This window comes from Phyllostomus hastatus, unplaced genomic scaffold (assembly GCF_019186645.2).
Source record: "Phyllostomus hastatus isolate PE091 unplaced genomic scaffold, TTU_PhHast_1.1 phas_scaffold_21, whole genome shotgun sequence".
In the NCBI taxonomy this organism is placed as follows: Eukaryota; Metazoa; Chordata; class Mammalia; order Chiroptera; family Phyllostomidae; genus Phyllostomus; species Phyllostomus hastatus.
The window spans coordinates 11,777,602-11,790,778 of record NW_025334017.1 but is presented as its reverse complement, the minus strand read 5'-3'; the positions used below and the strand labels follow the sequence as shown (position 1 = coordinate 11,790,778).

Sequence of the window (13,177 nt, the reverse complement as noted above, 5' to 3'; positions counted from 1 at the left end):
TATGCTGTATGCCTGCAACTAATATAATATTTGATGTCAATTGTAATTAAAATTGTTTTTAATTTTTTAAACTAGAATCTATAAGATTAGCATGTGATTTTCTGGTTCTCCATCCTTCACTGACAGAGCCTCTTGCTCACTTTGCCTTCAAACCATTATTTAGTTACCGTCTTGCATTTAACAAGCTCTTCATGGCATGATGGTGAATACCTTTATAGATTAAGTTCCCTTTTAAAAATTTCCCTGGAAACTCTCCTGCCCTAATTGATTCTCCTAGCATTAAATTTTAAATATGTCCTTTGTGTCAAGATGCACCCACTTAGATGCTACAACTTCTTTCCATCCTAAATAATTATATTCCACTCCAGTCCAGATGAAGATATTCTTCAACTTGACTGGTGACTATGCCTTTCCTTCGGCTTCAACTGGAGCATGCCTACTTCTCCATGTGTGATTATTATTTGTTCTCCTCCACTGAATGTGTGATTATTATTTTCAGGTCCTCCATAATGACTCTAGAGAAAAAACAAAAATAATGGAAAATTTTGAAACTAACTTTAAAAGGCCAGTAACACTGATCTTAAACAAGAATGAAAAAAATGCCCCAATGTTCCAGGCTGTTATGGGGTTCTAAAAAAGCAACATCCAACCAAATAAATGTTAACCTAATAGTGAATATATCATTTTCCTAGCAGAAGGTAATACTCCAAACTTTCTTTGATATCTTTTATTTTAAAACGAAAATCCATTTTAGTGAAGAAGTTTTAAATACATTGAAGTAAGATGAGTGCAATACCTAAAGACTGCCACACTGAGGCGTGTGGTGCATTGTTTTGTGACTGGCTTTCAGATCATGACCTACCTAAGTCTTCCTGATAGGTAATAATAGTAGTTGAGACATTACACTTGTGAAGCCCAGATGGAACTTAATTAGTAAGCGTCTCCTTTTCTGTGCATATGGGTGGTGTGAATGGATTGGTAAAAAGAGTCCTACCCATTAGAAGGAAAGTGCACCCCTTTATGGTTAACATTTGTCAGAAGGATAGGAAATAGAAAGTCACATAGTCATCTCTTTTCTAGAAACTCCACCTAAACCATAAAAAAGAAATCATCTATGTCCTATTACTTAAAGCATTTGATCAGGGAGGTCTCTCAGTCATCCTGTGCAATACTGAGTAGTCTTCATAGTATGGCCACTCTCGCTTTGTCTGACTGGAAGGAGAACGGCTACAATTTCTGGAACTACAAAAATCACAAGTATGCCATATGTAATACAATGACACCCTGTCATTTGTCAGAGGAAGGACACATTCTGGCAAGTCTTGGAAATTAAGTCCATGTTAAAATGGAATCCTAGAGAACAACTTCCTTATTTAATATATTATTTGGAAGTGAAGAGCCATATAAATGGCCTCAATATATTACATATAGAACAAAATTTGACAGAATTGACAAACCTAATAATGTCAATTTTTTCACAACTCAACTACTAAGACAACATACAGGCAACATTCTTAATTAGAAGATAGATGATATAAACAGTGTGATTATAAACTTAACCTAATAAACACATATAGAATCTATACCCAATAATTGGAGAATACATATTCCTTTCAAGCATAACTGAAACATTTGTAAAACTTAACTACATGCTCATCCACAAAGCAAGGTTTAAGAAATAGCAAAGAATCTGTACCACGTAGACCATACTCTTTGACTATAATGACTATAATGCGGTTGTTAGAAATTATTTATAAAATATGACTTTAAGAAGAAAACTCACATAGTTGAACATAAAAAAATTATGAATAACTCATGGTTTAAAGAAATCAAGAAAAAATTAATATTTACAACTTAATGGAAACAAAACTGTTATATATCAAAACACCTAGTATATAGCTAATATAGTACTGAAGGAGAATGTATAGTTTTAAATAAATATACTAGAAAAGAATTAGGTCTCCAAATTAATGAGCTAACCTTTCAATTCAAGAAATTAGAGAAGAAAAAAGTGTCAACAAAAGAAAGAAACAAAGAAAAATCAATGAAAAAGAAGGCAAAGATATATATCTTCCCTATTGTATTTTTATTTTATATGTAATTAATTTCTGCTCTAGGCCTGCATGGTTTACTCCCCAAGTAACAATAGAGAGATGTAACACTGAAACCAACACCAGACAAGGACAAAATACGAAACCATAGGCCTATCTCACTCAGGAACATAAATGTAAATACTAGCAACATGAACCCAGCCAATGTAGTCAGAATATATATTATAACCAAATGGGCTTACACCAGTCATGCAGGAACGATTAAACAGTAGAAAAATTACTTAATAAAATTGACCATAACAACAAATATATGATCTTAATACATGAAGAAAGATTATTTGCTAAAATTCAACATTTGTTAATGACAAAAAATTAGAAAACAACTTAGGATAGGGCAGAACATTTTTAATATGCTCAACCTTGACTTTAAAATTAATGTGAAGAGAGAAGGGTAAAAGATAGCCGAGACAGCTCTGAAATGCAATAACATGGGAAGACACATGCTACCAGACTCAACAGACTCCGTGTATCCATTGGTGTGGCTTGGTGACTGGATGTAAACTGAAGTGCATTAGGGCAATTCCTCCCACGAAGGAAAACTTGACACTTGACAGAGAATGTGTGAACTCATTAAGGAAAAGACAAACCATCCAAATTAATACAGTGGCACACCTGGTCTTCCCTAAAGGAAAAATAATTTAATAAATCCCAACCTCACATCAAGTAAAAAAAATCATTTCTAGGAGGTTTAAGGCCTACATTTGAAAAACAAGCTTGAAAACAACTTTTTGAATGTGTGTGGGAGAGAGTGTACAGAGCAGGGGGGAATAAAGGGGAGAAATGAGATAACTGTAATAGCATAATCAATAAAATATACTTAAAAAAGAAAGAAAGAAAATATAGGATAGCTTTATGATCTCCAGGCAAAGATAAGTTCTTAAAGAAAACATATACATTTAGTGATGATAACTTAAAAAAATATGTACAACAAAGACATGATGAAAACAGGAAACAATAAGTTTCAAGAAAGGAAGATATTCATGATGCATATAACCAAATGACTAATAGCAGAATATAAGAAAAATAAGAAGAGGTTAATAGAAAAATAGGTAAAAATATAAGTGAGCAATTTATATTTAGAATGGCCTGTTATATAAAAAGCTATTTAATATAATTTATAATCAGGAAAATATGAAGAAAGAAACAAAACAACTTCATACTCTTAAATTTTTTAAATTAAGAGTTTAACAATACCAAGGGTTGGTAAGTTTGTAGAGCAATGGGGACCCTCATTCACTGCAAATGAAAGTATTTCTGATTGAGAAAGAAAACAGCAAGTTAGTAAAGTGGAAGGTATGTAAACCCATGATTCAGCAAATCCATTCCTACATATATAACATCAAAAACTCTCACACATCTAGAAAAAATGTGCAAAAATGTTCATTGCGATACTGTAATAATGAAATATCAGAAGTGACCTAAGTGTTCATTAACAAATTAAGAGATCAAGTGTAACAGGTTCGATTCCCAGTAAGGGCACATGCCTGGGTTGCAGGCCATGTCCCCAAGCAACCACACATTGATGTTTCTCTCTCTCTCTCTCTCTCTCTTTCTCCCTCCCTTCCCTCTCTAAAAAATAAATAAATAAATAAATAAAATCTTTAAAAAAAATTAAGAGATCAATATGTTGTTTGTTTACCTATAATGGAATACTAGTTACAATAAATAAATGATCAACTTAGTGTCAAAAATATAATACTGGGGAGAGCAGCGGACTGAACGCAGACACATCTTGATGTGTGAAATCTCAAAACATACATATATATATTGTTCGTGAATCTACATACGCATATACATAGCAAAACAAAACATGCATGGGAAAGGTGATATCAAATTTAGGACAGTGATTACCTTGGTGGAGGGGAGGGAAATGGAATCAGGGAGTGGTTAAAAGGAAGCTTTAGTTTTATCTACAATGTCTCAAAAGATTTGATAAATATGGAAAGATGTGTTTGGTGGGCACATAGATATGATATTCTTCTCTGTACTTTATTTACTTAAAATATATTGTAATTTTAAAAAGAAAGTTAGAAATATTCTTTTAAATAGGAAAGTATAATGGTCACTTGCATTGAAGGAGGAGAAGGCAGGATAAGAGACCATTCTCAGGAAAATCTCTAGCTTGGCCTGGTGGTTAGGTGCTGACATGACCCATAATCCACGCTTGGGAAAGGTGAGACTTCCCCAGTTTGGAATGGGACAAATGAGCCAAGGTTCCAGTGCCGGTAGGATAAATTACGACTTTTTCCTATCCTTTTCTGCCTTGCTTCACCAGCTCGTTTTTCTCCCATCTGTTCTGTCTTCCTTTCTAAAGAGGCATGGAAAGCCATTTTAGGGGGGGAATGTCACTAACCATACAGCTCTGTCACTGCCATCCTCTACAGGCTTCCTCCAAGCACTTGGGAGCCTCCATTCGTTAAATGAAAACAGAATTTCTAGGTATGGACAATTGATTATGTCTCAGAGATATTCTTCTAGTTTGAAACATTAGACAATTAATGGAAATTCAAACATATATGAAAATTCTACTAAAGCTATTGGGCCAACAAATTATTACTGAGCCTTAAATAACAGAGAACAGGAGAGATTCACATTAATGTTTATCAACTTGTGATGATCCCATAGATATTTATATTTAATAGAATTGTATTTAATAAATCTTATGTTCTTAAATATATCCCTATGTTTTCAGTATCCTATCTAATATAGTAATAGTTTCTAATAATAACTTGTATTATTGGATTGCTCTCTATGAACAGAATTCTCACCATGTAAATACAGAGTGTGCTTACTATGGATTCAGAAATTCTACTTAATTAAGTGTAAAGGAAGATTGAAATTTTAAGTATTAAATTTTCCAAGGAAGTAGGTACATAATATTTAAGAATTATTTTATTTTCCATTGCAATCCAAATGGGTGTAAAATTAAAAGTAATTCTCCTTCCTGTATGTTGTCCCCCAGTCCTGCTCCCCAGAGGCAGCCATTGCTATAAAATTCCTACATGTTTTTCTGAGATACTTTATACATAGAAAAACATGTATCAAAAAGAACTTTTAAAAAAGGGATGGTATTTCAAAATGTCTTAACTTGACTTAGTATATTCAACATTTTTCAACTGAGGCAAAATCTGTAAAGCAGAATCTTTAGACCTGAGGTCAGATACAGCAGAAGTAACACCCAGTCACAAGAACAGGATGACAGAGATGTTATATTGTTCACCAAGGTTTTTATAGAAAAGCCAGGAAAGAACCAAGCATCCGGGCAGTAAGTTCTAAGGCTTAAATCTGGCACCAGTTAGACAGACAATTAAGTGACATACATAACCAGCTTGTATATCATGTAAAGATATCAAACTATATTTAAGTGTTTTGTCCACAATGGAATGGAATCTTATAAAGAACTGATTATACAAAATTGTTGCTTTCTTAACCTAAAATACAGCCATATCTGAAAAACATTAATTGGGCAAGAGGCTGCCCAATTAATGTTTTGCCACCTTTGCTAAAATATTATTCATAATATAGAATTTATAAAAGTCTCATTAAAGAATACAAGTATATGATGTCAAAGAGTATAGTTCATATTATGTTGTTGCTTTTTAACCCAGTATGTTTAGTATTTCCATGGAAAGGATTTTCTTTTTCTTTTTTTCTAAATCTGTATTTGGAATCAATTTATAAGAAAACTGTCACCTTTGTCTTTTAGGCTCTTCTAACCTACAGGAGTGATCCAATCATGAGAAAAATGATGAATCATCTGTATTTCTATATCATGCCTGTGTTTAATGTTGATGGATACCATTTCAGCTGGACCAGTGTAAGTCACTTTGCCTATTCAATCAAAGAGAGAGACTGAATAAATCATAGGAAACTGTCACAGAACAGGAAGGAAGCTTTGGACACCAGCCCAGTGATCCAGAGCTACAAAAGAAACCTCCACTCCTCCCCATCATAGCAACCTTTTGATTTTGTTTGTATGCGTAGCTTTGCATAAATTTCATATAAATAAATATTTCTTTTAAAATAAACTGTGAAAAATCACTAGTTCAGTCCAGCTTATTCGACTTGCCTGTAAAGAAATGAGGCTGAGCTAAGGTAAGAGACAGCAAGTTTGCGGCAGAGAGTGGAGCCTGAACCCGGGTGTCCATCCAGTCTTCTTCCCACGCCCTGAATTGGTCTGTTCCAGAAGGAACTCTCCCCTTCAGTGCTGGGATTCATTCACTAATTGATTGTGCTACTAAAATGCTTGTGAATAATCTTATAACTATTCTTTCTTCAACTATGTTTTTAATTACATTCTAGGATCGATTTTGGAGAAAAACAAGGTCAAGGAACTCAAGGTTTCGGTGCCGCGGAGTGGATGCCAACCGGAACTGGAGAGTGAAGTGGTGCGGTAAGTCCGGGACTCATTGAGATTCAGATCCGAAGGTTCCACAGCTTTTACACTCAGAACTGATGAGCTCGTTAGGGCTCTAATGTACGGCTGATGTTTTTCTATATGTGGAAACCTAACAGAGAAAAACATGAATATGTACATTGTAGCTATAATTTGAAAAACAAAATGAAAGGGCTTTTAAATATGTAAACAACAAAGATTAGAATCTATCAACCCAATCATGAAAACTGAAAATTTAAACACAGATGTAAAAGCAGGAAACTAAGGAATACAGTTTCTGTCATTCAGAAGCTGAAACAAGAAGTTTGGTTTGCGGTACAAATCTGGTTGTTTTCATCCTTTCACTGAGAGTGGCAATGATCCTGCTGTCATCTGTCTATGATGACCAAAGCTGCCAGATCCCTGTTGAGAACCCACCAATCTGCCAGCTCTGCACTAATTCGCCACACACACAGAAAATATATTTCTGCTACATTACCTGTTTCATTGGTACATACCTTTCAAGCAAGGAAATGATGTCATTTTGAGAAAGGGAACTTGCAAAATAAAAAAGCAAGTAGAGTACTAGAGAGAGAGAGAATTAGCCATAGCTCGTGTAGAGGGGGCAAAACTTTACCTCTACCCATCTTGAGTTTTTATCTGGGACTCTTAAACAGAAACACAGCTGAACAAGAGAAAAACAGTTTATCAACATGTACATGCATGTCACATGGGAGAAATCTCATGAAAAGTAACTCAAAATCACAACTTAGAACTCTGGCTTACACAGCATCTCCAACAAAGAGCAAAATGTTTAAGGAGAAATGGCAGGACAGAGGTAAGCAGTTTTAGGCTTCCAAGGGCAGCAAACTGTGGGAAAATAAATATGTGGGAGGAAACTCAGGGAGTAAAGTTGCTTTAGATTCCTCACAGGTGCACAGGTGCTGATAGAGTCTATCACCAAGATAAGGAGAATTTATAGCGTGTCTTTAGGCAGAAAAGGGGAAGGTACAGAGATCTTTCCTTGCAGTTTCTGCTGCTTCATTGTCTTCAGCTCAAAATAATTTTTAGGCCAAGGGGGCATATTTGTTGGTGACATATTTTGGTGTCCTTCACTGGTATTATACTTGTCAACAGAAGGGAAGGAAAAGAGAAGTGGTATCAAAAGGCAGAGTCCTACCTTAACTCCTTCAAAATATCAACCATTGCATAATAGAAAGTCTTTGTCTCTTAGAAATGAGGCCTATTACAAATCACTCACTCTGTGACACTTTGGCTCTGTATTACATGCTACTCCTCCGGTCCCCACCAGCCTCAGACAGAATGGACATGGGCTTAGACTCCTCCCACATCTTCCTCTGGGGAACCTCCCTCCATCAGTTAGAATTGGCAAATAAGAATTGGGTAGAGTAGAAAAAGAATATGGCTCTAGAGTATGAGATATGGTTTTATTCTACCATTATTGCTCAAAAGAGTTGGATAATTTTCCATAATCTATATAATAATAATAATAATAATAATACCCACCTCAAACAGCTCTTATAGGAATTAAAGGAATGGACACATGTTTAATGCCTAATTTAGCCCTAGCTCCAAACAGTGGCCTTCCCTTTCTCCCCCTCCAGAATAGTCAATTCACCTCTGAGCCTCAGGTCAACTGTAAAATCACCTTTTCCTTCAGGAGAGTATTGTACTGATGAACCACTGGGAAAGAAAAAGCATTGCATAGATACTATAAAGTGGCATTATTGATGACTGTTTAGTGTTAAGATATTTTTCGTCAATCTGGACTGAGACAATAAGCTTATTCACATTAACTCCCTAAGGCTGCTGATTTTTTAAAATTCTCTTTTCCCCCTCTCTTATGGGACCATTGTACATGCTCACAGGTATGCGTCCCGTTTCACTAGTTGACCACTACCCACACCCATACATGTGTCATACACAGGAAGCCCACAACCATCTGACTGAGTGCCATGAGTGGGTAACTGAGCTCAGTAACATTAGCAGTCCAGCCAGCTCTGCCTGTGTAAGGTTAGACTCTTGTTTATATCCAGTTACAAATAACTGTCCTGCTTCCCTGGGTTCTTCTTCCCTTGCCTAGCTTGTTTCCTTCATATATATGCCTTCTCTGATTTCTTTCAACTGCTGTCCCAACTAGAATTCCTTTGATTCTTCCCATTTTTGAATCATTCTGATTCTTTCTGTAAGTCAACACTCAAGATGTTGACAAGGGACTATGACATATGTCAGTTGCAAAATGACCTTGATAGACTATTGTAAGTGATGTGGAAATGCAGACAGCCTGTCTGGGATCATCTCTCCTAAACATTTCCCAAGTAGATTCAGCTGACTTGGCTGGCAGGCAGATGTGGCCTTCCTCCCTCACAGCATCAGACCCATCTCCCGACAGCTACAGGTTTGGTCAAGGGGACAGTGAACTTCACTGAGGAAACCACTCTTAGGTTAAGGGCATTGAAATAAGTGAAATCCCAAAGTGAACCTCCAAATAAGCATCTGTAGTATAAATGATATGGAAATGCCCAAGCCTGTGGAAAACAACTGCTTCTTTCTCTTAAGTCAGTGAGTCTCAAACTTAAAGTGTATAACACAAAACTGCTTTTTACCACAAAACCTCTGACCCATAAGTGTTATGTTTTAGTGCACTTAATATAGAGTAGAGAGCTTAGAGCATACATATGGAAACAAGTACATCTTCCCAATACTTCATAGCTCTGCCTTCAGACCATGAAATGAATATCATGGCTCTGAAAGTCCAGCAGAGGGACTGAAGTCAGAGTAGTGGTGGGAACCAGGAATAAATATATCAATTGTATGCATTCATTTTGAAAAGTTAACTGAGCACATACTCTCTACTAGGCACAGTAGGTTTTCTTCCCATCTTTTCCTGCACTCTTTTTAGACAATGCTGTGAACACTGCTTTTCTCTTTTTTTTTTTGAAAGATTTTATGTATTTATTTTTACAGAGGGAGGAAAGGAAGAAGAAAGAGAGGGAGAGAAACATCAATGTGTGGTTGCCTCTCACACGCCCCATACTGGGGACCTGGCCTGCAACCCAGACATGTGCCCTGACTGGGAAATGAACTGGTGACCCTTTGGTTCACAGGCCCACACTCAATCCACTGAGCTACACCAGCCAGGGCATGCTTTTTTCCAAATTGGAATAAATCCAGAAGAGAAGCAAGGTTTGGATGATATCCATACTTAAGCTTTAGTCCCTTTGTAAATCAAGTGTTGCCTAAACATAAATTACTATTGCAACAACCTACAGAATGAAAGAATATGTTTGAAAATTGTATATCTTATAAGGGAGTTGTATTCAAAATATTAAAAGAATCTTACAACTCAACAATAAAAAGACATATGACCCAATTTTAAATGCACAAATAATTTCAATAAACATTTCTCCAAAGAAGATACACAAATAGTAATAAGCATAAAAAGATGCTTAATATCATTAGCCATCAGGGCAATATACATCAAGGTACCACTTCACACTTACTAAGATGGCTGTAATAAAAAAGAAAGACAATTACAAGTGTTGGTGAGGGTATGGAAAAATTGGAACACTACCAATTGCTGGTGGGAATGTAAAATGATGCAGCCACTTACTTGGGAAATCTTTTTAATAGCCCTGACCAGTGAAGCTCACTTGGTTAGGCATTCTCCTGCAAACCGAAAGATCATGGGTTCAATTCCTAGTCAGGGTACATGCCTGGGTTGTGGGTTCGGTCCCCAGTAGGGGTGTGTGCAAGAGGCAACCAATGTTTCTGTCTCACATCGATGTTTCTCTCCCTCTCTTCCTCTCTCCCTTCCCCTATTTCTAAAATATCAATAAAAGAAAAATAAATTTTTTAAAAACTGTTTAATAGTTCCTCAGAAAAGTAAACACCAAGTTACCATAAGGCCTAGCAATTCCACTCCTAGGAATATACTCAAGAGAAATAAAAACATTTGTCATACATTGACTTGCACATGAATGTTTATAGCAACATTATTCATACCAGCCAAACAGTGGAAATAATGCAAATGTCTATCAGCTAATGAGTACATAAACCAAATATGGTGTATCCATACAATGGAATATGATTTGGCCATAAAAAATAAGTACTGGTACATGAAAGAACCTGAAAACATTATGCCAAGTTAAATGAGCTAGTCACAAAATAACAAATATTATATGATTCCATTTGTATGAAATGTCTGAAATAGGCAAGTCCATAGAGAGAGAGAGTAGATTAGTGGTTACCAAAGGGCTAGGGAGAGGGGGCAATGGGGAGTGACTGCCAATGGGTAAGGGGTTTCTTTTGGAGAAAATAGAAACACAGGGATGGGAAAAAGTAGGTTAATAATAATGCATACTATACTAATTACTAAATAATAGCACAAGAATAACTTGCACTTCATGTACTCTCAACTGTAAACCTATATTTGCCAGCCCCTATGTTTTGGAATTATATAGTGGCGATGATTGAGAATATACTAAAATGCATTAAACTGTATGCTTCAAAATAGTGAATTTTATGGTATGTGAATTATGACTCCATAAAGCTGTTCTAAAAAATTTTAATTGCCATTTAGAGCAAGTTAGGCACTTAATGAAATATAACTACTTTTTTTAGAACACTCAATCACCTAATATTGTAAATTAGGCATAATATAGGGAAAACCATATTTTTTTACAGCCCAGTTACTATGTCCCTCTCCACACATGCCCTTCTCCTGCCCAAACCCACTTACTCTTCCAAAAAAAAAGGGGAGATCTGTTTAGTTGGACAAATATTTTGATAGATCACCTGAGATGATGAGGGAAATTACTCCATACAGGTTGTTTTCAGCCAGTGTCTGTGGAAGAATAGAAGGTCACTGCCATCTTTCTAAGAGGATGAGTTCTTCCCACAAAGGGCTTTGGTTTAGAGAGAGCTATTTGAGCTGAAAACCTGAGCTGAATTGCTATAAAAATATAGGAATTTCAGAGACTAAATTTGGGGCAAAAAGAGAGGCTAAAAAAGAGAGGTAACATTGCTAAAATATCTAGAAAGGGACTGTGGAACTCAAAGATGTCTAATGAGGATTTTAATTAAATGTTTAATTAAATCCTCATCAGTATTGCATACCCACCATCATTGATAATATTCAGTTCAATCTGCTTCACCGACTATGGTTTGTGTAATTGGACCTGCTATTTGGGGATGTGAGAAAGTGCTGAGACTGGCCTCCAGGTGAGCTCAGGGAGAGAACTCACCCTCATCAAATTTTCAGAGGCATAGAACTCACAACAGGAATACACTGCCTTATAAGACAATGAATTTATATCATTAAGATGTACAGACAGGAGTTGGATAACTTGAGTCTGAGAATGACAGATAGATGGAATAAGATATCAGCTAGATGGTTGAACTTGACCCCTAAAATTCCTGCCACTTCTGTTAAGGGTGATTCCAACACATTATATATTAATCTGATGTTAAATCAAAATAAATGTATAAGCACCTTCTGTAATGCAAGGTGCTGTAAGTTGTACCAGAAAGCTCTGAAAGATTTAATGAGTCCTTATCTAATGCCCAAGGAATTATTTGGGATTCTACAGAAATATAAAGGGAAAAATTTGTTGACTTGTTCTATTTGTTTTATAACCAATTCAGTGTAAAAAAATAATTAATCACCTAAAACCTCCTGCAGAAGTCAATAGAGAAATTTTAAAATCAGAGAATCAGTGAGTTAAATTATTATGCTCACTTAACAGAGAGTAAAGGGCATAGAATCCTAAAGATTTAGAAATTTAAATCATACAGGGTTTGCTCTCTGGTGAGGATGATACATGGCCAACATTTATTAAAGATTCACCATGTGGGCCTGGCTGGTGTGGCTCTGTGGATTGAGTGCCAGCCTGCAAACAAAAAGGTCACCAGTTTGATTCCCAATGAGGGCACATGCCTGGGTTGCAGGCCAGGTCCCAAGTAAGGGGCGCATGAGAGGCAATCATACATTGGTATTTCTTTCCCTCTCTTTCTCCCTCTTTTCCCCTCTCTCTAAAAATAAATAAATAAAATATTTTTTTAAAAAGATTCACCATGTGCTTAGCATGTGTTAAGTTCTTAAAATGAATTTCCCATTGGTCAATGCTAGTATTATCCCTATTTTAGTGATGAAGAAACTAATATTTAGAGAAATTAGGAAACATGCTTCAAATTACACAAAAATTGAGCCAGTATGAGAAGCCAAATCTGTTTCCAGTGCCTCTGTTTCTAGTCATTAGTGTGATCCTTGGGCACCAACTTATCATGATCAGTCACTCCACTTGGTCAGAGCTGAACAACACGTGTCCACAAAGGAGTAGTTGATATCAAAATAATGATAAGACTGGGCCTATTTAATCAAATGATGAAACACAGATGAGAGAGAGATGGGGAATATATGATAAGAAGAAAGGAGAGGAGGATTCCTCAGTTACTATTTATGATCTTGGGACACCTCGTTACCAAGCTGGTAGCTTGAATCTGCATGAAATGTCAGGTGTATGATTACCAGTTCTCTGGAGAGACTTTTTTCTCCTAGCCAGAGGTTGATATCTTCCCACAGAGGAAGACTGCTTTGCAGCCCACACTTCAGTTGAAAGTGTCGCTCTTTCAGGGCCCCAGGTGTATGCTTGGGTCTTGCTCCCCCTCC

At 36.2% G+C, this 13,177-nt stretch overlaps 1 protein-coding gene and 1 long non-coding RNA gene across 2 annotated transcripts in view; one reads left to right on the top strand and one right to left on the bottom strand.

Annotated features, from left to right (window-relative positions):
- CPA6 (carboxypeptidase A6) overlaps nt 1-13,177 on the top strand; it is a 250,032-nt gene that overhangs the window by 205,272 nt on the left and 31,583 nt on the right. Inside the window, exons 7-8 of the mRNA XM_045861448.1 lie at nt 5,818-5,928; nt 6,414-6,504. Coding sequence (XP_045717404.1) covers nt 5,818-5,928; nt 6,414-6,504 — 202 coding nt within the window. The remainder of the gene's footprint in view (nt 1-5,817; nt 5,929-6,413; nt 6,505-13,177) is intronic.
- The window catches only part of LOC123833311, a 56,104-nt gene continuing 49,418 nt past the window's right edge, over nt 6,492-13,177 (bottom strand). Inside the window, exon 3 of the long non-coding RNA XR_006788205.1 lies at nt 6,492-6,619. This is a non-coding gene — a long non-coding RNA (uncharacterized LOC123833311). The remainder of the gene's footprint in view (nt 6,620-13,177) is intronic.